At 42.5% G+C, this 26,142-nt stretch overlaps 4 protein-coding genes across 13 annotated transcripts in view; 2 read left to right on the plus strand and 2 right to left on the minus strand.

Annotated features, from left to right (window-relative positions):
* LOC6575572 (slowpoke-binding protein) overlaps positions 1-13,955 on the plus strand; it is a 34,768-nt gene extending 20,813 nt beyond the window's left edge. For 2 of the 9 annotated variants that reach the window (XM_015164722.3, XM_015164721.3), the window contains exons 3-11: positions 177-296; positions 845-1,012; positions 4,304-4,511; positions 4,586-4,822; positions 4,889-5,070; positions 6,169-6,379; positions 6,453-6,578; positions 6,648-6,790; positions 10,687-13,954. In XM_015164722.3, the coding sequence (XP_015020208.1) occupies positions 177-296; positions 845-1,012; positions 4,304-4,511; positions 4,586-4,822; positions 4,889-5,070; positions 6,169-6,379; positions 6,453-6,578; positions 6,648-6,790; positions 10,687-12,949 (3,658 nt within the window). In that variant the 3' untranslated portion in view covers positions 12,950-13,954. The other 7 variants (XM_044009033.1, XM_044009034.1, XM_044009032.1 and 4 more) reach the window with 6 other exon arrangements.
* A 1,219-nt stretch (positions 13,956-15,174) lies between these two features.
* On the plus strand, positions 15,175-17,537 carry LOC6575574 (probable ATP-dependent RNA helicase DHX35). 2 transcript variants are annotated; one of them, XM_002001547.4, is made up of 2 exons: positions 15,175-17,320; positions 17,380-17,537. In XM_002001547.4, exon 1 carries the CDS (start codon positions 15,247-15,249, stop codon positions 17,302-17,304), a length of 2,058 nt encoding a protein of 685 aa, XP_002001583.1. In that variant the 5' UTR covers positions 15,175-15,246; the 3' UTR covers positions 17,305-17,320; positions 17,380-17,537. The 2 variants fall into 2 exon arrangements, with proteins under 2 accessions (XP_002001583.1, XP_015020209.1); XM_015164723.3 differs by having other exon boundaries at positions 17,404-17,537.
* On the minus strand, positions 17,315-21,436 carry LOC6575575 (short-chain dehydrogenase/reductase family 16C member 6). The gene is made up of 4 exons (XM_002001548.4): positions 20,777-21,436; positions 18,357-18,474; positions 17,571-18,171; positions 17,315-17,502 (listed from the first exon to the last, which is right to left on the minus strand). Exons 1-4 carry the CDS (start codon positions 20,936-20,938, stop codon positions 17,400-17,402), a joined length of 984 nt encoding a protein of 327 aa, XP_002001584.1. The 5' UTR covers positions 20,939-21,436; the 3' UTR covers positions 17,315-17,399.
* A 1,427-nt stretch (positions 21,437-22,863) lies between these two features.
* Positions 22,864-24,362, minus strand: LOC6575576 (protein FAM184A). The gene is made up of 4 exons (XM_002001549.4): positions 23,842-24,362; positions 23,568-23,777; positions 23,231-23,511; positions 22,864-23,175 (listed from the first exon to the last, which is right to left on the minus strand). Exons 1-4 carry the CDS (start codon positions 24,127-24,129, stop codon positions 22,911-22,913), a joined length of 1,044 nt encoding a protein of 347 aa, XP_002001585.2. The 5' UTR covers positions 24,130-24,362; the 3' UTR covers positions 22,864-22,910.
* Between the last annotated feature and the right edge of the window lie 1,780 nt (positions 24,363-26,142).

A 26,142-nucleotide genomic window follows, 5' to 3' on the forward strand; every position in this document is an offset into this window, starting at 1 on the left:
GAAACTTACGCAAAGGCTAGCAAATTGATATCCCAATCGAAAGTTCCTCAGTAAAAATAAGTTTTTTCCTCAGTTTCTTTGCTTTTCCGACACTTAAAAAAGAATGCAAAAATAAGAAAAGAAAGAAAGTTTTTGTTCACATCTCACACATCATATCGAACTCGAATCGCTTTTAGGAAAGTAAAACACATTATGAAGAAGCTGCACAAGGCGAACGGATTGAAGCGCTCCAATTCGGCCATTGAGTTCGATGTCTCAGCGCTGACAGCTGCCAATCGACGACAGATCTACAGTAGGTGAGTACGTCAACTGACCACAGGCACTGTCCCAGATCACATACGAGTCAGACACACACACAACTAGAGCAGAGTCCACAATTTCTTAAGATGGGACATGTGCACAGCTGTTCGCCAAAAATAAAAAAATAAAAACAAGAAAAAAATGTACGCCACACAGTAAATGCACAGGTTTCTCATCAATGTTAATTATACTAGTTTTAGTTTATATAGTCTATAACGAAGCTTCTTCAAACTGTAAACACAATTATGAAAGAAAGAAAGGGAAAGAAATTTCATTTTAATTTTGTTTAAATTTTATTTTCCAACTCTGGGAAACATCTGACTTCTCATATTTGTGTTTATATTCCTAGTTTTAGCTTATAATCTACATTGATGCTTATTCAAAATCAAAATTAACTATTTTATACACAACAATTACAAAGGAGCGAAACAATATCAAAATCCAACTCACATTATTGCATATTTTTGTTTGTTTCGAAATGTTTGGCTTAAATTTGCTCAAAATTCTTTCTGGTACGTTATTTTTCGCGTGCTTCTATTTGCAGCAACCGGTCGGCCAGCTCGGAGCAAGATAACTCAGATCAATCCGAGCACTCGGAGAAATCGCCACTGGTTAGCGCGAGGTTAGACAATCTTGCTAGGCTCTTTTTTAGCAAATCGATGCCAGCGGAAACCGGAAGTAGAGATACTATAGATTCAGTACTAACAACCAGGTTGCATATTCTATTTATATGTACTATATTATTTCTAACTTCCCTCCCAACGAATCAACTAACCAACAACAACTAATTTCCAACCAAAAAGAGACTCAAAACTCAACTCAACTCAACTCAACTCATTGTATCTACATACTATACGACATACTAATACTCTATATATATATATTTAACATACAATTGGTATACTTCGCTTACTATTTTCTTTTCGTTTTTCTTTATCGTTTGCTCTTTTGGCAATTTTTTCTTCTTCAGATATTTCAAGTGCATTTGCTTTAGTTTCAATTTCTATTTCTATTTCAATTTCAATTTCAATTTCGATTCTATTTCTTGTTCTTGTTCTCGTTCAGTTTATCTTTTTGTTACGATCGCTTTTTGTTGTTGTAGCTGAAGCACTTTGCATGCTAAATAATTAGCGGCTAATGGCGTTCGCAATGCTTTCACGTAGTTCTAGTGCACAGAAACCACAATTTAAACCAGCAAAGTAAAAAATAAAACACTTCACTATTTTGAACTTGATTTTGAACGTGAATACAGCACAGCTGCCCCACAAGGCATCCGGCAGAATGAGAAAAAAAGAAAATCGAAATTAACTGGAATCGTTTCAAGTGGACTCCCAGAATAATTCATTAACTTGAAAATTCGCTATCTGCTTGAATTTAATAATGCATAAATCAACTTTCCCAAAAATTGTAAAGAATTAGACAGAGAATCCACTCGAAACTCGCATTGCTTTAACATCACTGCCATGAAAAGGGCAGGAGGACAAAAGACTCGGGGCCACAGAAATTTCGCTTTTTATAGAAATTAAATGTGATGATAAAATGCATTCGGTGTGCCATATGCTGCCAGGCAGAAGCAGAAGCCGAAGCAGAGGGGCTGGCAGCACTGCACAGGTAAAAGTTGTCAAGGTTTTGCACCTGCTTAAATTAGAAGCAGGCACAAAAATTGCAAATTAAATTATCAACTTGGAAAATTTCACTCGGAAAGTGAAAGCGACGCGCATTGATGAAAGTCCTCCTCTCAGATGTGTGTGTATATGTATGTGTGTGGGCGTGTATGTGCTTCTGAATACCTTTGTGTGTCTCTGTCTCTGTGCATGTGTGTGTATCTGTGTACCTGTGTGCTGCGTGCTGAGCCGTGTGATGAATGTGCAAGCGAGCGTAAGCTACAGTTCGCGTGTGTAAGTGGAAAGCATCTATTTTCGCGATTTTTCGACATGTGTGTGTGTGTGCGTATGGGTGTGTTTCGGAGTGGGCCCTAACGAGCATCGAACCGCGTCCACACGCCCACTTACATACGTATGGAAAGGCCCCACAGCTGCTGCCCTGCTAAGTATGCAATAAAAAATCTTCACACTCGAGCACGTTAATTACGGAGTGAACTCAGCAAGAGTATTTGTTTGTGCTCTTCTTTTAACAATTTTCTAGATTTATTAATATATTCCGATGTTTAAAGATTTTCCAGCAGCCAATGACTTTTTCATTAAATCTGCCTCTAGATAATACTCCATCAAGCGAAAAGCCACAAGCTGAGAGCAACATTTTAGCTTAAATTAGCTTAAACAAACACAAACAGCATTCATGCACACATCTGCAAAATGAATGCATACATAGTGCAAAGCCCACAGTGCAGCATGTATGTATGTATGTGTATAGCATATATTCACCTATACATACATATATATGCCACACAGTTGCATTCAAGGTCGTGGCACTTAACATCTGCAAGAAGAGCACAACAAACTATAAAGTGCACAGCTGAAAGCGCTGCAATATAAATATGAAGCATACGCAACGTTGGCCAAAGACATTTACCAAAAACAACTGTGTGTGTGTGCGTATGTGAGTGTATGAGTGTGTGTGTGTGCGTCAATTTGTTATGAATGCTGTGTTTCGTCAGGCCTTGCAATGCTTTTTATACTTTCCCGCTCAACGTTGTTTTGGGGCTACATATACACAGATTGCGTATACGGCGCGTTAGCCGCACGAGTGAGCCGCGAAGCAAGTCTCTTGACCAAGTTTTATGACACACGCCTTTGTTGCGGCTCTGCCACAGTCGCACTCTCCGTTGCCTTATTAAATTTTCAAACACATGCTAAACTTAACCCGAGGATGTGCTTAACCTTCGCTCTGTTTTGATTGAGTGGCCCCTAAGTGTTTGTTTATGAGCTCGCCCCCAGTCTGGGCATATCTGGGGGTCTGTGTGAGTGTGGGCGGGTGGGTAGGTGGTGGCACTTGAATCCAGTTTGTGTTTCGTTAACAGACTTTCTTTTTCGCATCCGTCACTTCTCTTTCAGCCTCTTTGCCACACAATTAAGCCGCAGCGACTCGAGACTCGAGTCTCGAGACACTGCAATTTGCTTTCTCTTTTGACACGCTTTCGTTTTTCAGTTTATCCACTTTGCATTTGCATTTGCCGCCACTTGGCCAAAATTCACTCAGTCAGTCAGTCAGTCAGTCAGTCAGGCAGGCCCTCACTTTGTCTGTATATTCCTTAAAAATAAACATATAATAAAGATATAAAAAAAATGAACACGGTAAACTCTTGCTTCCGTTTCCGCTGCGCCATTGTGCAGGCAGGCCTTGCCCTCGCCTTCGCCTTCGCCTTCGCCTCTGCCTTTGCCTCCCCTTGGCCACAACATCTAGGCAGCCCTTTTTTCTTTGTTCAGCAAGTTTCCGTTTGTTTGCCAACTATATTTGCCAGCTTTCCCTAGTGGAAATTATTTTTCAACAAGTTCTCACAGTGTTTCGGCGTTCAATTCGAATGCGGATGCGCTTTGCATGTCAATGGCGTGCCAAAACAGACTGCTCTCCCCTCCCCGCCCTCACTCGGCAAACTCTCCCACAACTGTCGTGTCACAATTGTCATGGCATGCGATCTGTGGTCTGCTCTGCGGCTGTGGCATGCGATAATGCTTCGTGGTCAAGTGAAATGCTACAAAATTGCTCGACAACACGAAAGCGAAAGCGAAAGCATTTGATGCGACATTCATGCCATGTACTTTACTATCTGCTCTGATTCGCGTCTGATCTTAATTAAGATTAGGGCGACTATGAATTGGAATGGGCTTCAGCTGAATTCTCTAGCTATATAACCAAGGAAATAATCACTGCTACGAGCGCTTACGTCTGTATATAATCGGCATATCATGAATGTGAAAGTATGACTAGTTCTAGTTCCTATTTGAATTTCCATAGCTTGAATTCCTTTCTGTATGCGCTCAAACGAAAGCTAAGCGAACAGAGTTCCAATCGAAGTGACTAAATTGTGGCCCACATCTTGCAGACCCAACATCAAGTATCAGTACTCAGCGCTCGACAGCGGCAATGGCATTGTGGAGCGCAGTCCCAGGGAGCGAGCACAAAGGGAGCGAGCACTGAACGCCACGCAGGAGTGGATACAGAGCGCCAATGGGCGCTACGAGGTGATTGCACATCTGGACGAGATTGGCTCGCGGCATGCCAAGAACTGGTTTCTGGTCAATGACGCATCGGTGAGTGGCAGCCCAATCGATCCCATTAGACGCGCTGACTAACTCCTCCCCCCCAACTTCCCCTTCTGCAACAGGTGCGCACAGATCGTTTGCTGACGCTGCTGCCGCTCCCAGCGGACTGCGTGGCCCTCGAGGATCTGCCGCCCGACGAGTGCGCGCGCGAAATACTGATGGAGCTGCTCGGATCTCTGCACCATCCGTACATCTATCCGGTGCTGGACCTCGGATTCTTGCGCAACAGCTCGCACAGCTACGCCTGCCTGGTCACGCCCTTCAACTCGCGCGGCAGCCTCAAGGATCTCATATTTAAGGTGAGCCGCACTCCGCCTCTTCTCTTTCTTGAGCACTAATACGAATTGTCTCCCGATCTCTTCCAGGCCCAATGGAATGAGCCCTGGGCGCGTAAGTACACGCGCAAGCCGAACGGCCTGCCCGTCAGCCAGGTGCAGCGCCTGGGCCGTCAGATCCTGGAGGCGCTGCTCTTCCTGAAGGAGCGCGGCTTCCCGCTGCACGGCCACCTGCATAGCGGCAATGTCATTCTACAGAACGGAGCGGCCAGGTGAGCACTCAGCTGACTAATTCCTTCGCTTCGGCGAATCAAAAGCCATTCAACGCAGTTTTATGCAATTTTTTCGCTCGTGAATTGCATTCGTGGGGCTCTACGAACCAAAACATTTTCCATGCCATTCATGGCAAGCGACAAGCCGTGCACACGGCTGCACACTAACACCTTCCACCCAACGCGCGGGGCACAAAAACACTCAACAAAAGAAAAAAAAAGAGTTCTAACTTTTTGCAGTTCTCGTTCAAGGGCTAAAACATTTTGGGCGTGGCTAGGCGAGTTTTCTCTTCTTGTGCGTATGCAAATGCCAAAAGGTAATCGATTCAATTTCAATGTTCGAATTGCCAATCTGAATGCCAAGCAGCTAAATAAGGTTGACTATATGCGATTTGAGCTGGCCAAATGTGGCTAATCTATTCTTAGGCTTGAATTACTTATCACGATTTGTGTAACCCGAAAAAGGGGCCAAGAAAAGAGGAGAAGGCAATATGTAATATGCAGAAATGTATGTATTTCATTTACAATACGGTTTAAACATTAGTTTGAAGAACTCTTAAGTTGAGTGAAGTCAAACGGAGGCTCAAGAGGAGGAACCAGCAGCAACTGCATTTAGTAATCTTCTGCCTTGACAGCCAGAGTTATAAAAACTGAGTCGCTAGTCGAGATGCCATACGAGAGATTTCTATTAGCGTATGAAAAGAGAGGAGACAACACAAAATGGCGCTTGGACTAGAGTTCTCCTAGCATCGGGCATCTCCGACTCTTGCTCTTCGCTCAAAGCATAAACATAAAGTAATGCTCACATATTACGTTTGATGAGCGCTCTTTGCCACATAAGCACATTCGATGCGATGTAAAAGACAAACACAAACACAAACATAGCTATTTCAGCCATAAAAGTTGTCGCCATGTGTTGGCCATCCACTGCGGAGAAAACAAGCCTAATGGCACTTAGCATTCATATTAGGCGGGAGGCGTGAAGCAGCCGAGAGCAGAGGAACGGACGGACAGACGGTCAGAGGGCGTGGCAAGCGTTCCGCAATTATGCAATCTCTTTTGTGGTGGCTGAATGTTTCGTTTCGCTTCGCTTTTCAGGCTGTCGGGCCTGGAGAACGGTCTACTGGGTCTCAACTCGCGCAACAACGCCGTCATGTGGTCTCGCTCCGTAACGGAAATCGAGAATGTCGACATCGTGTGCTTTGGCCACCTGCTCTATGAAATGTGCACCGGTCAGGAAATGACCACTCCGAAGCCGTCCATGCGGGTGCTCGAAATGGAGCTGCAGCACTATCCACAAATCGGCCAGGTAATCAATCATCCGAAATTTAGCCGCTGCGGTGGAGCGATTGCTAAATTTTTGCATTTCATTGCGTCAACAGGTTCTGGAAATATTAGGTCTTATCTTTGAGCCGCCCAGCGGCGTTTGCCCCTCCGTCGAGGACCTAGTCCTATGCGATCTATTTCGTAGCATCGATTTACGCGAGCTACGTGGTCCGTGTTTCAGTGTAAGTAGAACGACAGAGAACGAAACGAACGAGCCTATACTTTATATATACATATTTCATCCCATCCAGACAATCAAGCCGAGTCTTAGCCGTTCTACATTGAATTTGCTGCAAGCCGTCAAGAAGCGCCAATGCGCCTCGCTGGGCAGCTCGTTCAGCGCGGCGAGTTCGCCCTGTACCCCGCCTTCGACGCCGCATGATCGACGCACTGGGTGAGTATCCCAAGCCGCTCTCCTAAGCCTAATCAATAGCATAGCTGCTCACACCTACACGCACACACACACACACATACATACACATACACGCGCACACAAAGGCTGCCAGCTGAGATTGAGTCATCTCTGATATAGAGAACGCATATTCAAAATAAATTACAGGATATATTTAGAGTCTATCAGAACATCATTTTAGACTTAACGTATTCAGCTTAGCGTTTCAAATTTGTTCAGCCTGCATGAAGAGACATATTTATTTGCATAACATATTTTATTTAAATACTTGAGAGTCCTAAGTAAATTAATAATACAAATATTTGCTTTTATGTTAAACTCTTTAAATGAATTCAAATTTGCCTTGTTAATATTATATACATTTTAATGCTTTTCCGTTTGTTGATAATAAAGGCTTAACATTTTTTTAAATATTATTTCTGCTGTCTAAAAAATATATAGAACAAAAAATGTTAAGAATTCGATGCTTTTCTTTTTTTGTTTCTCTACGCCTGCAGCTGGCGTAGGTCTAGCTTATTTCAGGGTAATGAGGAATAACACATTAAATGTCACATTCACGTACACACACGCATACAAAAATATGTATATATGTGTACATATATATCTATATCACAACAGCCTAAAACAAACAAACCAAAACAGAGTTGAGCAGGAAAGAAAAACTACAAAATGCAAAATGAGAGCACAAATAACAAAAAAAATGGCGTCGTATGTTATGTGTATTAGTACTATATGTGCGTGTGTGTGTGTGTATGTGTATTTCACCTCTGCACTTATCCGTTTTCCCGTATGAGTGTGTGTGTGTGTGTGTGTGCGTGTGTGCGTGTGTGCCAAAGGTAAATATGGTAATGTTTTAGCCGAGATAGCAGCTCGAAACATTATGCATGCCAGAGGCGAGTGTAATTAAGTAATATCAGCAGAGGAGAGGGAGGACAGGGGCAGGAAGGGTTAGAAAGATGATGAGGTGGCAACTCTATTAAATGGCCAATTCACAATCGTTGCTCATGTATATTTTAAGCATACATACATACATATACAAAATATCGATGTATATGTGTCTCTCAGTGTAAATTTATTCTTTTTTGCTGCCTTAACCAAATCGCATGTCTTCTATATATTCTATATATTAACTAATGATATACATATACCTATATAAGTAGAGAAACTTTTCAACTAAAGTATTTTGTATGCAATGTTTACTCTCTCTTTCTCTCTACAACTCGAACTCAAACTAAATCCTACTCAATCTATGTCTTAGTGTTGCGAACCCAACAATCAAACTGAACCAGTTGCAGTTACACAAGCCTCATCTCTACATCAATCTAAATACATACAGATCAGCCCTTGAATGTCTCTCAACGATCATTTTCGTTTATCTAACATACGTGTGTGTTTTATTTATGATTTACAAATTGTTGCATTTCTGCATTTGTTTATTTACATAACCCGTTTCGAAACTAACTACAGTGTACCGCCTGCGCCCTATGAAGTCTTTCGTATGTACTAAAGCAAACCAACCAACCAACCAACCAACAAACCAACCAACCAAACAACCAACCAAAGAACTTAACTAAAGATGCAAAAAAAAACAAATAAAAACAAAAAACCCAAAAAAAAAAAAAAACAAAAACAAAAAACAAAGCAAACTAATTAAATTCACAACAAATCACTCACAAATACAATTACCACAACTACAATGTGTAAGACTCTTGATAAAACCTAACATGGCAATTGAAACGAATACCTGAATAAATAAATTATATATCTATATACATAAAACTCTCTATATATGCGTACATACTTACATATGTATGTCTAATCAATTGAGCAGCGCACAACAATTTTTTGTACTAAATTTGCAAGTTTTGTAAGCCCTAAGAATGGAGGATCTATATCTATATTTATAAGATCTAGATCTATATGAGAATCGAAGTGCAGGCAATTGTTGTTGTTGTTGTTCTTGTGTTAAGCAATATCGTGGTAAGTGGCAAATTTTTGTATGCTAAAAACCACCAAGCGGCGAACCACCTAAGCCAACACCACCAAAATAAAACCACCAAACGCCAAGCACCACTCACCGCCTCTTCAATGCACAAGTGAACCACGCCCATTTCGAGTTTTAGCTTTGGTTACCAATGAACCAAAGTCAGATTTAGGTATCAGTGCTGCCAATTTAGCTTTTTTAGCACACTTAGAACCCAGTTAAAATCGATTGGCGTTTAAGGGATTGAATTCCAAAAGTTAAGAAAAAACTTTTTGAGCTTGAAATTCCTTGTCCGAGAATCTGTCAAATTTATACAGATATTTCCTACAGAAATACAAATCTGTTTTCCAGAAATTTATCAAATCAGAAGTTTTTAGTGAACTAAAACTAAAATCAAAGTAAATAAAAAATTTTTTGAATAGAATTTCATTAGTATACAAAATAAAAAAAATAAAAATTTAAATAAAAAAAAATAAAATAAAAATTGTTTAATGATTAATAAGTTTAGAAATAAATGCGCAAAGATTCTTATTAATTTCAAATCCGTTTTGAATGCGTTTATTCTCGAATAATTGGCAGCACTGCAAAGATTTCATGGAACTCAGAAATTAATTTTAGTTCTTTGTTATGATTTTTTCTTCTTCAAACTTTGCTTAAATGCTTTTAATAAATATTCTTTGTGTTTTTTAAAATTAATTATCCCTATCTATACACTGTAATCTGCACGTTTGTAATCAAATATCGATGTTTCTTTCGGCTTTCATATAAATATTGCACGTTAACCTCTATTCGTATATTTAATGAATTCGGCCTGCCGACATTCGAATACCCCTGCAGGCTTATCTATGTATATGTAGCTATACATACATATAATTCATACTGCTGTCCAATTTCCAAAAATAGAATAAATTATAAAAATTAAATATAATAAAGTTGATCGTTCGCAAGGGTATATTTTTTAATAGTAGGTAGCTTTTACATATTTAGATGTAATCGATTGTTATCAACATATATATTACTTTTGTATATGTAGAACAATGCAGTAAGTTAAAATCTAAATAGAATTTAAACGTAGAAATTATCTTTAGAATCAGAAGATAAGAAATAGGTGCAGATTACGAAAATCTGAAGCAATGGAACTCTCTTAGGGATTGCATTTTGGAAACATTTAATGAAACTTGGAAAAATTAAAAACATTGGGTTATACTTTTAAACGTTCTATACTTCAATAATATCGTAAGTTTACAATAGCAAATTATTTAAGCTTAAACTAACTCAAATCCAATTAGGATAAAAACCCAGTCCAGTCCAGTAGAGTTAATTGTGGAGCCGAATAACTGAGTATGCCTGCAATAATAATATTATGAAGAGTAGATTATAAATCTAGTTACAGTTAGTCATAGCTAGGAAATGAATATGTGGTTATTTGACTCCATTTTAATATATCTTTGGATAAAATTGTAGCTAACTTAAAACAGGTATTACTTAAAGTAATGAAATACTAAGAATCACTCAGTTCGGATTCATCAATGCAGCTGCTTTGAAAACAATTGACAACAGCTCGCGAATCGCTTGCAATAGAACTGCACGCAAGTATTTGTTGATGCCTCAACTGCCACGCCCACATTCGCCCACATTGATACACTCACACACTCACATTGACACACATACACTCATTCATAGTCTAAACAAAACACGCATAGAAAATGTCAAGAGTAAGAAAAACAATAGAAGCAGGTGCGCTGCATCGTAGCCAGCATCCAAGCCAAGCCAAGCCAAGCCAAGCCAAGCCAAGCCAAGCTAAGCTAAGCCAAGCAGAGCTGAGATCTATATAGCCATATTGCTTTTATATCGTGTATATCGCATTTTGATTGTTGTTCTCGCCTTGCCACAGCATCAGCCGAACAATGGACTCATTTGACATATCAAGCGAGGAGGAGGAGGCGCTGCTCGAGGAGATTGTCGTAGGCAACGGCAGCAGCTGTCACATGAGGAGCCTGCAGCGGCTGCAGCACTGGCACTCCGCCTCCGCCTCCACCTCGGCGTCGTCCTCGTTTACGCGCACGCAGCACAGGCAGCAATACGAGCCGACAGAGTCGCCCATCCACTACTGCGACCATGCGGCGCTCTACTCGGATGACAATGCCCAGGAGCAGCCCCCGGCAACGACGCAGCCGACGATACGCTGCAGCAGCAGCAGTCAAAGCAATCTGGCAATCGAGACTGAGCAGTACGACGACGAGGCAGGAGGCGAGGGGGAGGGCGAGGAGGATGCTGATGCAGTAGCCAGTGGCTCGGGCGCCGGTGGCCAGCAGCGTTTGCATACCTCCTTCAATCACCAGCTAACAGCAGACATGTGCAACTACAAGAACTCCAAGAGTCGCCGCCTGGAGTACTCGCTCAAGTGTCTGAAGTACGGGCGCAGCAATCCCTCGCAGGACTCGGCGTTCGGTTCGCTGACCGACAACGACCTGTCCATTGGCTCGTCGAGCATTCGCCTCAATAGTTTCCAGTCCATCTCGTCCCCGATTGACGAAGGCGTTGAAGACGTCATTATAGCCACCACAACGGGCACCAACGAGACCTGCTTGGAACTGGCCACCATACCGCGCAGCATGGTCTCGCAGGACTCGGCCATCTCGTCGCCTTGCCGCGAGAGCTCGCCCAGCAACTTCTTGCACATCGACGACGCCATGTCCGGCACGGGCTCCACTTCATCTGGCTCGGGCTGCGCCTCCCTGGGCCACATTCGACCACAGCACTTCCCCGTCTCGCTGTCCCCAAAGATTCTCGTCACGGCCACCAGCAACTCCAGCAGCTCCTCCTTAGCCTCCACTGCACAGACTCAACAGCAGCAGCAGCAGCAGCAATTTGATCCGCCCAAGATTCTCGTTAACGATCAGAATTCTATCTACACCACATCGCCTTCAAAGCGCTCCAGCATGATTGAGGTCTTCTCGCAGAAGTACCGGGTCAGCTCCTTCGAGGACATGTCGCCCAAGCGCTCCAGCTCAGATAAGCAACACTTGAAACATGTCAATCGCTTGGCCTTCCGCTCACTGGAAGAGGAGCGACGCATTGATAATGCCTTCATGCCCATGTCGGATCGCACCCATTCGGACAATCGCGTCAACATGCAGAGTGAGAAGTACAAGAAGCTGACGCACGCCTCCTTCCGCATCAGCAAGACCTCGTCCAGCCAAGACCAATCGTCGCCCACCAATCACCCAGGCTCCTGCAACATGGAGCTGCAGCGCACCGGCAGCTCCTCGGGCAGCCAGCGCCAGACCCTGTGGAGGGACAGCAAATTCTATCGCAAGAATCGCATTGCCAAGAGCAACGATTCGCTGCTGGAGCACTCGCCCAGTCACTCGTCGGCCCATCTCTCGCCCGGCTCGCAGGGCAGTCGCCGGTCGCTGAGTGTCACGACTAGCTTCTGTGGCCAGGCGGGCCAGGGCACGCGACGGTACTGCAGCTCCAAGAGCGAGGATCTGGGCGAATCCTCTGACTACTTGCGCGTCATGGACGCACGCAAATCGTACTCGGAGCGGCATCTGGTGCGGCTCAAGCAGACAGCCATCAACAACACGCACAGCGGCAGCGAGGACGAAATGAGCTTCAACGATGACAATAATGTCTCCTCATCCGCAGCTGGAGTCAACAACAGCAGCAGCGGCAACGCCCATGGACACCAACACCAACACCAGCAGCAGTTGCGCTGGAGCAGCTGCTCCATTAATCACCTGAAGACGACCAATATTAAGACCACATCCCTGGCCACGCTCACCTGCCAAACGAATTTAAGCCCCCAATTTGCCCCAACTGCCAACAAGACGGCCAACTATCGCACCCCATCCAAGTCCCTCGATCAGGCACTCGACGTCGACGGCAACAGCATTGGCAACAGCAACACCAACACCAACAGCAGCAACAGCAACAGCAGCAGCAGCAACAACAGCAGCAAGGACAACAGCTCCGTGGACGAGTCACCATCGAGGCAAACTCTAAGCGGAGCGGAGCTCTCCCGCATCTTTGTCATGGAGATGGACGATGCACCGGGCAGCAGCTGCAGCGAGGAGAAGACTCCCTTACTGGACAGCGTCGAAATGTCGCCGATTAGTCCAACCGAGCCGCAATCTGACCTGAAGAAGCTGTAAGCCGTAGCCACAGGCGCACACGCGTTGAGCGGCCCAAATGCAAAGCATGTGATAAATGATCGAATGGGTATATATGTATGTACATATGTATATGTATATATATATATGTATGTGTGTATGTCCTTACCAATGAAACCGGAGGGGAACCATCAAGCTGTTAAGCCGTGGGCTTCGAATGTTTGGACGCAAGTTCGAGCTGCTGCAAAACACAATTCACGTATTGACAAATCACCATTTTGCTAGTTTATAGTGGAATGACACCTGCTGCTTTTGCCTCTGGCATACACTGCAGTGGCAATTGGAATCGTTTCGTCTGTTACCAGCGCAATGTCGCTTGCAGTTAATATTGCATTTTACAACACTAATGCAGCATACTGAGTGCTCTCATTTCGCTTTGTTTTTCGCATGCTTTCCACAGCATTCGTGAAGTATATTGGTGTCATATGATGTCATTCCACAGCCGTTCGTTTCGCTTTCTTCTTCGCCTACAAGCCTTTGCCATCAGCATTATGTGGTGTCATTCCACCACAAAGCCGTATGCCATTCAAATTATCGGCCAAGCTATGATCGAGGGCTGCTTTCGCCTTTGCCCACCCACATCCACACTTAAAGCTTTCTTCTGGTAACAATAATATTTTCTTTATATGTATTGTATTTTACGCTTATAAAGGGCGCTTTTACTGCAAATAAGTCTTTACAAATGCTTTTCAACTCTCTAGACTGCTAAGCAAAAATTATATATACTAGAAAACAAAAAAAACACAAGGAAAAGGAATACAATATATATGTATTTGAGCATCAATTACACCTTTTTTAGCGTATGAACTTATACACACTTTATTTGTAGCCAACTACACAGCTAAGACTTAAGCTTCGCAGCAAGTATTGAAAATATTTTACTGTAGCTTAAAACCGTTTTAAGGCCCATGACAAATGGGATACAAAAATAACAAAATAGTGTGTTAAAAATAAACCAAATGGATCACGTTTTAAATATATTATTATATATTAATATCTAGTGTATGACAGAGCCAAAGAAAATAAATGAAAAATAATATAAATTGCAAATACAAATTTATATAGATAAAATAATTAGAACTACAACTAAATGCAATTTAGTATAAAAATTATAACAAAATGTCATTCAAGTGTTTTAGCAGGGGCTTTGTTTCAGTTTTGATGGACAACGGAAATGGGAAAATAGAAAAATGGGTCACATGCAGAGCAGACAGACAGAGTATACGAAAATAAAGTAATCAAAACTCATGAGTTCACAAAGAAAAATAATAATAATAACAAGTTTTTGTTGACAGAGGTAAACAAATTGCACTTAAATATTGTAATTAAAACAATAAATATACAGAAAAAGAAAACAAGAATTAATCTTATATCTAAGAGTGTTAACGAACATACAATAAAAATGCAATCAAATTTACAAACTTACATACATATATATCAGAAAAGCACTCACTAAAAAAAGGAAAACAAATATAAATATATACAAACAAATCGTAAGAAAAATCTACATTTAGATGCACGCACCTAGAAAGAAGCACTTCATGGAAAATTCCCGGATTAATCGTTCGATTCGATACATAGAACTTGAACAGAGCACAGAGTTCCATATTCAGGCCACAAACATACATAATAGAAAGTACATTTGCTTTTAGTTTACTATTATTACAATTAATAAATAAGAAGACATTTTATTTAACTATTAAGGTATTATATTAAAGGGTTTGTGTACATTTATTTGATAAGTATGAAACTAGTTTAGCTCTTCTTGTGTGTGTACGTATCCTTTTGAAAAATGTTGCCCAGGACAAGGCAAAAGTAAATAGCAAAAGAAACAAAAAAGAAATCGCCCCCTAAATGAATTTTAAATGCTAACAATATAAACTTGTTTATAGAATCAGTGATATTAAGTAAATATTTTCATGATTTAAAGTTTTCAAAAAAAAAAAAAAAACATAAATCTAGAAATTCAATAACTTAAAGCGTTTTATTCGTTGAGCCAAACAATGCATTTCGCGCATAAAAATTCTAGATTCTCCAGGGATTCAAATATTTAATTTGGCGCCTGTACGACATTTGTAATTACTCATATATCGGGCTTCCATGAGATAGCTTCTCTTTACTCGATAGCAGCAGACGTTTTACAGCACTAAATCGACATGCTGCACCATCGGTCTGATATCGACAAGCCGCCACTAAATCTGCCGGCTTTCCACTTATCGATAGCATGAATCGAGGTAAATAATTGAAATAGCAGCAGCAATACAAAGCAACTAGCACAAATGGCAACGTTTAAGCCAAAGTTTATAAGGCCAGAAACAGACGATGTCATCGATGAAGGTGGAGGTGGCTATCAGGAGCCGCAAAATTCAGCTTTCGTGTTCAATGCCAATCATAATCTGGGTTTAGTTGAGCAGCGCGAACGGTTGCCCATTCGCAAGTATCGCGACCAAATCCTGTACTGCCTGGAAAACCACCAGGTTGTCATCCTGGTCGGCGAGACGGGCAGCGGCAAGAGCACGCAGGTGCCGCAGTACCTCTACGAGTGGGGCTGGCACAGCAAAGGCATGATTGGTGTCACGGAGCCCCGCCGGGTGTCCGCCGTGACGCTGGCCAATCGTGTGGCCCAGGAACGCGGCGAACTGGTGGGTGATACTGTGGGCTATGTGGTTCGTTTTCTGGAGCGCACCTCTAAAGACACTCACATAAAGTACATGACGGAGGGCATTCTGTTGCGAGAGCTGCTTGCCGATCCTCTGCTCACCCAGTATGGAGTCATCATTGTCGACGAGGCGCACGAAAGGAATATGCTGACTGACATGGTGCTGGGTCTTTTGAAGAAGATCCTGCGCAAGCGCAGCAACTTAAAGTTGATCATCTCCTCGGCCACCATCGATGCGAGCTTCTTTAGCGAGTTCTTCAGCTGGCCACGGTCAGGCGCTGAAGCGGAGCAGCCCATCAGCGTGAAGCTGAGCATCGAGGGACGCATGCACGCCGTCAGTCACTTCTACTTGAACGAGCCCTGTGCGGACTACGTGCGTGAGACGGTGGAAACCGTGTGGAAACTGCATCAGAAGGAGCCGCCCGGCGACATACTGGCTTTTCTCACCGGCCAGGAAGAGGTGCTGGAGGCCATGGACCTTCTCCGTGAATACATAGCGAGCCAGGAGACGACCAATCTCAAAGTGCTTCCCATGTACGGCAGCATGACGAGCAACGACCAACTGGCGGTCTTCTTCACCCCGCCCAAGGGCGTCCGCAAGGTGGTGCTGGCCACGAATATAGCGGAGACTTCGATCACGATCCCAGGCATTGTGTACGTCATCGACTGTGGCTATGTGAAGGTCAAGTGGTACAACCCCACCACGTGCAGCGACAGCCTTGTCGTCGTGCCCGTCAGCAAGGCCTCGGCTATACAGCGGGCCGGTCGTGCGGGTCGCGTGCGTCCCGGCAAAGTCTATCGGCTGTATACGAAAGAGGACTACGATGCGCTGGCCCCACGACAGCCGCCAGAGATGCGTCGAAGCGAGATGAGCGGAGCAGTGCTGCAGCTGAAGGCCTTGGGCATTGGCAACGTCCTGCGCTTCGACTTTCCGTCGCCGCCGCCTGCCAAAAATCTGTTGTCCGCTCTGGAGACGCTCTACGCCCTTGATGCCATTGATGAGCAGGGTCAGCTGACGCGACCTGTAGGCTTCCTGCTGGCCGAGCTGCCCTTCAGTGCCATGCTGTCCAAGATGCTGTACATATCCGGTCAAATGGGCTGCTCGGAAGAGATCATTACGATCATAGCCATGCTCCAAGTGCAGTCCGTCTTCTCGCGTCCCGCCTCGGCGGCTGCCCAGCAGAGCGGGCGCATTGCCCATAGGCACTTCGAGGTGGCTGAGGGCGACCTCATTACCCTGCTCAATGTGCACAGCGCCTTTGTGGAGGAGGGCATGACCAAGGAGTTCTGCGGCCAGTACTATCTCATCTATCGGAATCTAAAGCGCGCCTGCGAACTCCGTGAACAGCTGCTGAACTTGGCTAGGAAGAAGTACGGCATTGCCATATTCTCCTGCAAGGGCGACGTGGAAATGGTCTGCAAGTGCATCACGGCGGGCTTCTTCACCCAGGTCGCGTATCTGCACCACTCGGGGGTCTACCGGCAGATCAGCAGCGGCACCGAGCTAGCCATTCACCCGAACTCCACGCTCTATACGCTGCCCCAGGCCCAATATGTGGTCTACTGCGAGCTGCTGCAGACGACCAAGCTGTTCATGAACCACGTCACGGTCATCAAGAAGGAGTGGCTCACGGAGCTGGCGCCGCACTACTACCAGCAAACCACAGTGCGAGACTAAGGGAAGCCGATTGCAGGTAATCAAAATCGATATGTATATGTATGCCTCTTATAACAATTTAAATTTAAACTAAAGCTAAGTCGTTTGCTCTGTTGCTAGCCGGCAGCCACCCGTCCGCGACCCTGGAAGAGCATCATGGACTCCGGACCGCGAATCACACGCGACATCAGCTCCCAACACATCTTGGCTGGTAACAAACTGCGAGAAAAGAAAATTTTAATTATAAAATGTATTAGAACAGAGAGAGAGAGAGAGATCTCACTAACCATTTGAGCGGCGTGAGCAGGCGGATGGAGTTGGGGAGCACACACCAGACCTCGTTTTGAAGCACTGCGCCCTGAATACGGTCCGCTACATACTGGGGCTCCAGCATGGGCATCATGCGCGGCTTCACGCCCGAGAACATGCCCGTGTTGATGTAGTAGGGGCAAATGAGACTCATCTGTATCTGGTCATAGCCGTGCACCTTGAGGTCCGTCAAGAGGCTCTCGTGGAAGCCGATGCAGGCGTACTTGGTGGCCGCGTAGTCGCTGCAGCCGTAGGTGCCCAGCATGCCAGTGACGGAGCCGACGGTCACAATGTGCCCCAGATTGTGGCGCATCATGTGAGGGAGGAACGCCTTCACCGTCCAGTAGTGCGAGATAATGTTGATGTTGTAGGTGTTCTGGATGACGCGGTCGTGCAGCTCCCAGAAGGGCTTGCAGCAGACGATTCCCGCGTTGTTGATCAGTATGTCAACAGGGCCGACATCCTCGTTGACCTGCGCTGCCCGCTGGTAGATCTGCTCTCGGTCGGATATGTCCACCACATACCCCCTGCAGTTGTTATAACCATGCTTGGCCAGCAGATCAACTGTCGTCTTGATGGCTGTCGAGAGAAGAGTCACGCTTAGCTAATCAATTTTGTAACTGTAACGCAGCTTTCTCCGTGGCAGGGTTCCTTAACCCGCCGAGCGAGCTGCTAATTGCCAATGCTGACGTGCTCCAATCACTTAGCTTGCCGGCGTTAATGAGCCGCAGCAGCAGCAGCAGCCCATCGGTTGCCTAACCCACCTTCTTGATTGATGTCCCAGATGACAATGCGCGCTTCGAGTCTGGCAAAGTTGAGTGCTATCAAACGTCCGACGCCACCGCCACCACCTGTTATCAGCACCACCTGTCCGGAAACATTCTGTTGAAATGAAAGCGAAAGTGAAATTGTGACAATAAATCGAATCAATATTAAATAGAAATTTATGATTAAGTACTTTCAAAAGAGAAACATTTAAGCTTAGCATGGAATATTAACTAATCTGAAAGATCAAGTATCTTATGATAAAATTATTAATAATTGATAGATAACTGTTATAGTAGTAGTAGAACTTATGATATATGTAAAACAAATTGTACAAAAATAATGTGGAGTTTACTTTATATAAAAAACTGATTAATAATTGAAATATAGCATATTAATACATCTAAATGTGATCAATTACTATGTAATATCTTACTGATCTTAGATCATCTTGGTATTTTAGATACTCATAAACACATTTCACAGATACAAATACGACTGTTTACGATTTTCATAAAGTGCATATATATTCAAATTAATGTAATAAATATCTATGACAGTGCTTAGGTAAAGTTGCAGATCCGTTTGGGTGCGTATCGTAAAGATAAAAGAAAACCGCATTTTCAAATACAAAATAGGAATAATTAATGTGCAGCAACCGTTTTGCATATTTATTATGGATGCCTTACCAAGTTTTGGAGCTTCGCTTGCAACATGTAACAAAGCCCAGCTCAACGTCAATTAGGTAAACGGTGGATATGTCGAAACGTCTTATAAATAATTATAATAAGACGCAAATATATATTTATATGCATCTACATACATATATGCATAAGCAGAGTTCAATCAAGTTTAGTCGTCAAGCTCGGCTTACCATGAAGCAAAGACATATTATTTGTGTAGCCCTCCCTAGTATTTATACCTACATATATTTTGATACTCTAGCCACAGCATAATATTATTTTGCTTGATTTCCTTTTGTGCTGTGGCAATCGCAATGTCAGGTTTGCTGATTTCAGCGACTGCAGTGCCAGTGCCGCAGCAGCAACAAAGGAAAATCTGCACAGGCAGAAAAACCTGTTTTCCGAGCACAATACTGAAAAGCTTTTGTTAAGAAAATCTAATGAAATTAATTCGAGATATTTAAAACTATATTTATCGGTAGTTAAAAAGAAATTAAAACATACTCTGAAAACACTTCTTTTCAATGTCATCTGTTATGAAAACTAATAGAAATCAATTTGGTATACTTAAAACTGTATTTAGCTATAGTTAAAAAGACTCTTCAAACTCTTCCCATGCTTCAGTTCAATGTTCAATGTCAGCTGCCCCAATTGAGAAACAAATAGCCGAAGCAGCTCTTCGACAATTATAAATATTTGCGGATTCCATGGTAGCGGCCACTCGAGGCACAAGTGACGTCCACGAATGCCAAAATAAATCTCCGAAAACGCAAACAGAAATTGTGCAAATAAAAAACACGCATTCATTGATAAAAAGCCAAAATCAGAAAACAAAAGACAAAACTCGCCAGCGTGTGAATCCGATTTTTAAAGTTTTTTCATTTCGTGCGCTCATTGAAGTATGTCCGAAAAACAAAGCCAATGTTTTGTTAAAGATTTAGTTTTCTTTTTGTTTTTGCTGTCAGAGTTGAATTTTACAACAGTTGTAAAATTGTAGGATAGCAATGCCAAATTAAATTGGAAAGCCAAAGCCATAAAAATGGCTGTACAAACGATCTATTTGATGGATAGTAATACTTCGACAGAGACTCGAAATTGTAAATTCCAAAAAACGCGTGTGTCGCTCTCTGAAAACTTGTAGATGAATACTGAACAATTACTTCAGACTAATTAACGTAAATTTATAATCATTATTGCATTGAGAGTGTGTCGAGCTGGGAGTGCCCGACTAGGATATATCCGAAATCCTTCGCAGAGCTGCTGCTGAATATTGGACTAGTTACAGCAATAAACATTTCAAGTTCGTGTTTCTTTTGTGGTTTATGAGCGCTCACTACAGGCATCATCATACCCCAATTCGAATGGCTTCGGGGTATAATGAGTAATAATAATAATAAAATATGTGCATCATTCCATTCATTCATTAAATATGTTTGACGTGATATAGTTTTTTTTTGATTGCGCTCACTTTTGTAATTTAATTGGGTTTAATTATAAAAATGTGTTACAGATAAAGTAGCTAATGTGGTCAACACAAAACACTTAAGTCCGATTTAACTAGTTATGAATGAGCTAAGATTTGCGTCAAAGAGTTACCAAAATCAGTTTAAAAGTTTCGTTAGGTCTTATATCAAATGTCAAAAGTCATGTAGGCAATATATGATATACATATATGGTATGTGATATCATTATCTAATTATGCAAATATAATTTATTTTCGTTTCGTTTTTGCTCACCTTCAACTTTCGAAAGCGCTGCGGTAATATGGTATAAAACAGCGATTCGAATATATAGAAAATCGATTTCAAGGCAAACACAATTAAGTCCAGGAAAAATTGGTAGAAAGCAACAAACGGCTTATCCATGTGCAGCAGGCCAGAGGGCGTGGCATTGGTCATTGTGGCCCACACTAATGATCGATCGACGTCTGCTTGAACTCTAAGTAAGACCGGGGCCTTGCCACTACAAAGCCGACCGAGACGCACGTGTGCAGCTGGTTGCGTATGCGAAACGCGATTGTCCGTCTGATAGCCTTTGTTATACGCGCCTAGTGGGCCAAGCAGTTTGCATGTTAATGATCAGCTTGATTCAGGTAGTGAGCCAGGCCAGCCAGGTACGAATCCACGAATTCAAATGAAACTCATTTAAAATTTCTCTATGCGCGCGTTTGCGAATGTCTTTTGTTGCCGTTTTTTATTTCTTATTTCTCTATTTCATTGTTGTTGTTGCTGCTGCTGCTGTTGTTGTTTCTTTTATTTGCGCAGGCGCACGCCACGTTATTAAAATTTCGTTGTCGATTCGACGGCGACTGCGGCTGCGGCTGTGTATTTCTATTTAATATTCGATTTTGTTGACTACGTTGGCGTCCGTGTCGTGTGTTTGGGCTGAAGTCAAAACACCAACTGAAAACCCAGCGGAATCTTGTCTCAGCTCTGCCGCTCTTTCTACTTTTATTTTATATATTCATTTGCGGGCGCCGCAGCCGCAGATTCACAATAACAACAGCAGCTACTACAAAATAGTCAAGCGCAAGGGAAATATCAGCAAAACAACAAACAGCCTCTATCACTTTCTTAACTTGGCCAGCGAAACAGCAGCTAACCTTTTGTGCTAAAGAAGTCGACAGAACCAGTTTGATAATACGTTTTATTATTCCAGTCTTGTCTAGTCTTGTCTTAAGTTTTAGCCAAAGAACCTTCTATTCTTCCGCAAGCCATATCAAATGGAACACCAACATTTATTATTACAATATTATGTCATTTAAATATACAAATAATTTATTCTTTTGTTCTCCAATCAGTTTAGTTTGATGCTCAGCATACAAATTTCCATATGCTACAAAAGTATCTACGCTAGGCAGAAACTGAAGCATTACTTTAGGCATAGTATGAAATTGAAATGTATCTCGCGAATACGTGTATATGTGTACATATAAGTTTAATAGGTCAGGTTTGCGGTTCAAACCCCATTCACGACACAAATAAAACAAAAACTAAATAATTCAAGTAATTTTTTTATTTATTTTTTTTTTAATAAAAATGAAATGCACTCTATATAAATATTTGTTTAATTTTAACAATTTTATATCGCATTAAAATGCTAGCAATTAAACTTGAACAGCACACAGCGCATTTACACATTTAACAGTGCATGTCGCTGTTAACCGTAGCACGCTGTAAGTAGCCTATACAAAAAATCACCCCTATGTATGTTAGCAGCAGTCGGTGCTGTTAACGTCGAAACGTTATAATTCCCAAGTGCACGTTCGTCTGGTGCTGCGTATAAATACGAGTTGCACAGCGTTGTTAGTTGGAAGTGTCTTCTGTGATTGTTCTCTGTGCATTGATCGATATATAGATGCCCATCTGTTTATCAGATCTGCTCAGTGCCGACCCTCCGTCACACTTTGTTTCCCAGTAATTCTGCCTGGCATTGATGTGGCAACACGTTCTGATTGGCTTTCCGCTGCCTTTGCTAACGACGACGGGTCGATTAGCAACAGACGCACGGTCATGCATCAGCACCACCCACCGCCCAACCTCCGCCCCTCTCACGCGTATTTCAACCGCTTCTGGTTGAGGATGCGTGTATAGGTAACGGGTTGGGCGGGGGGCCGCTAATGTTGAAGCCAACAACAGTTGCCCAAGTCAGCCATTTTCAAAATTTCTTGGTTAAGTAACTTTGTAGCTTAGCTTCGGATTTTCGTAATAAATTTGCTGTTCAGAACACTTCCATGTACGCGGCATTGCCGAGCAATTTGCCCATTCTTTTGCTGAAAATTTCAATTCCTTCCTACACCACCTACACAATCACAAAAAATATATAAAAGTGGAAGGGGTTATATTTTATTTTGGTGAATTGACTCGCTTTTCACCGCTTCGTCGGCATGCAGCCGTAGCGCACTGACTTGCGGGGCAGTAGAGTGAGCCATATCCAGAATAAGGCGACGGATGTGTAACATCGTACAGTTGACAAAAGCTCTCCGTATCGACGGTTTGGCACTGTAAGCGATCGTGATTGGGGTGTGGAGACGACGATTGGCTTTATGGGAAGCTCGACATCGGGGCGCGGCCAGAGATCCACCTGCTCTATGCTCTCAATGTTCTTCAGATACTGTTTGAGTTCATTACGTTTCCTGAAATTCACAGTGCATAAAGTCTACGTACATCCCTTACAACAGGGCAACTTACATCTGACGGTCTTTGAGTTTCTGTTCGAGTTGTTCAACTGTTGAGCGCATGTTGGCTAGTTCCACATTCTTGTCTTCCAACTGAAAGACAAGCGACTCCTTCACATTCCCGTGCTCCTTTTCCATCTCGCTCATCTCGTTCAGAAGTCGCTGCTTCTCCTGCTTCAATTGCTGTACGTTGGATTCCTCCTCAGCCAGCTTTTGCTTTAAGTTGAGCTGCTCGTAAAGCGCATTTCGAAGATCTTCATTGCATTTCGCCGCAATTTTCTTCAGCTCCAATTGCTGAAAAGTAAAATAGGCTTTTATGTGAAGGCTATACAAAATTCCGTTCAACTTACCTCCTGTCTGCAGTAGATAAGCTCTTTTTCCAGCTGATCCTTGTCGGCCTGCAGGTTGATTAGGGAAGTGTTAAGCATCTCACAGGACTTTCGCGCTTGGTTCATGTTTATTGTGGATTTCTTCAGTTCTACTTGAAGCTCCCTGCAACGTTTCTGCTCGACGCGCATCAGTGTTTTGGATACATGTAGCTCATTTTTAGAGAAAATGGACTAAAGGAGGATTCTTATAGAGAGATAGACAGATGAATAGATGTATTCCTTATCAGATACTCACGTTCTTTTGGAGACGTTCCACCGCCTGCTGCAATTTGCGGACATCGGCGCGGCGTTGGCGCCATGCGTGCAGCATGACCGAGGTGAGGACTCTCATGCGAGCAAGCCTTATCATATCCTGGGTGGATTTCCACTCGGCCGACTGTTGCTCCATCACTAGGTTGCTGCTAGACGCCATGACCTGGTGGTTAACCGTGCTCCACGAGTTGTTCACGTTAGGTGCGATCGAGTGTTTACTGTAGGGGAATTTTGGGGTCTTATCCTCTGGACAGATATCTACGATGTCCATGGTGTATGTAAAAGGTAAGTTTTAATGAGCTTAAAACGCGACAATAAAATGGGTAAAACTGTAATTTTAAAAGGGGTAGAAGCCAAACCCTATAAAATAAACAAATTTATTTAAATCAGGTAGAAATATGAAACAAAAAAATCAAATTGAAATAAGAAATTTTTATGTCTACACAAAATTTTGTAGTTCCTGTAGGTTGAGAAGTTTTATTCATTGTGCACTGCGAAACAATACGAGATGTGCCTCGCACATCGATTCGATCGTTTATGTCATTTAATTGCTTTGCTGTATTTCACAAGAATTCGTTAGGGTGAGAGAGCCTTTCTTGCATTTTAACTGGCAAATTGCACGCACACTTCCCGCAGGTGGCTCTAAGAACCGATAGCAGGTTAAAGTTCAGTGTGTTGGTTGTGCATAATCGAATAGTGAATGCTCTTTCAAAGGTTAAAGAAAGATAAGAGAAAATAAGTGATAGCAATGTGTATATCTATTACTGCATTTATACGTTTGTCTCATTTTATACATAAAAGTCACACTCAAACTTTAATTAAACATTTTTAAATTAAATACGTCAAAATACTTCATTTAATTTCATTTCATATATTTCGTCTGTAACATTTCTCAAAGAAATATAATACCACAATCATAGCTCATAGTAAATAAATCATAAAAGAAATAATAGTGAAAATATAATATAATAAACTTGACCTCAAGTTAAACTGAATTTAATTAAAGTCAGTCGAGTGTAATTAAACCTCACCCATACAGCTATCGCATTTGCAATCTGTGAGCGGCACCAGAACTTTTACAAGGTCCTTCACCGCAATTTCACCTTCGCATTGAACGCGCTTACTTTACCCAAGTCGGGCTAGCTCAAGGACACTCAAGGCACAGGAAGTTCAAAGAGCTTAAATGGCAAAAACAACAAATAAATCAATATGTCGTGTATATAAGGTACAACAGCGTCTGTTAACATGGCCAGCACGTGTCGGCTTTATGAACAGCCCACCTCTCGAGCCTTACGTGCACCATGCACCCACTGGCAGACCCCATTCGGAAATTTAGTCATACCCATTCGTGAAAAACCTGTTCGGTCCAGGCAAGTACTGGACAAATATCACGCGATTTCAGCTGAAAACCTTTTCCAATTGGCTGTCGACTGTTGGTTATTGGGCCAGCCTACGGCGGTGGGGTATGTTTGATCGATGTCTGGCCCAGGGGGCTATGGGAGCAGCTATTAGCCAGGACAACAGTTGTTGAGTTTAGGCAGTCCAAATCATGCTATCAAATCGTTTTCCTTTGAATTCGTATACCCTAAAACATTGAGCATGGCTACAGAGAGTATATTGTTTTTATTGAGATAGATAACAGAGAGACTGCATATAGTAGAGTATATCTATCCGTATGTATAGTTTGTCGGATGACACTTATAAGCTGTTTCATGTCTGTTAAAATCAATATTTAACTAAATTAGTTGCATTCTATATCAAATGATTCTCCATAAGGCTCTCCACTTTTCCAATATTTCCACATCACAGTATCTCCTAGTCAGGCAGCCCCCACTAGAGCTCTTTTACCTGTTTGTATACATATATGCATGTTTTTTTTTTTTTTTTTTTTTGTTGGGATGTGTCGTTTGACATAATTTCTATTTATTTTGATTTGAGCTCACGGGGAAATTTTGATACTTCAGTTACGATTGTCGCATGCCAGCTGTATTTTTTATGACTTATAAGCATATACATATATATGTTATATCTATGCTAAATCAAGTATATCAAGAATCTCTGGGAATTGCCAGCATAAAGACGAGATTGTTATGGGGGAACTTGAAAGGCCATTAGATCGAGCTAAATTCAGTATAATAAAACACTTCCGAATTCCGATTAAATATGAATTCAAGATTCTTCTTCTTCAATATAGGCATCTTTCACTCTCGCTGCATGAATCAGCATTGAGAAGTTTTCACAATTGATGAGTTCCGTGGAATTTCGTTATCCTGAATGTCAAAGT

This window comes from Drosophila mojavensis, unplaced genomic scaffold (genome assembly GCF_018153725.1).
Source record: "Drosophila mojavensis isolate 15081-1352.22 unplaced genomic scaffold, ASM1815372v1 contig_36, whole genome shotgun sequence".
NCBI classification, from domain to species: Eukaryota; Metazoa; Arthropoda; class Insecta; order Diptera; family Drosophilidae; genus Drosophila; species Drosophila mojavensis.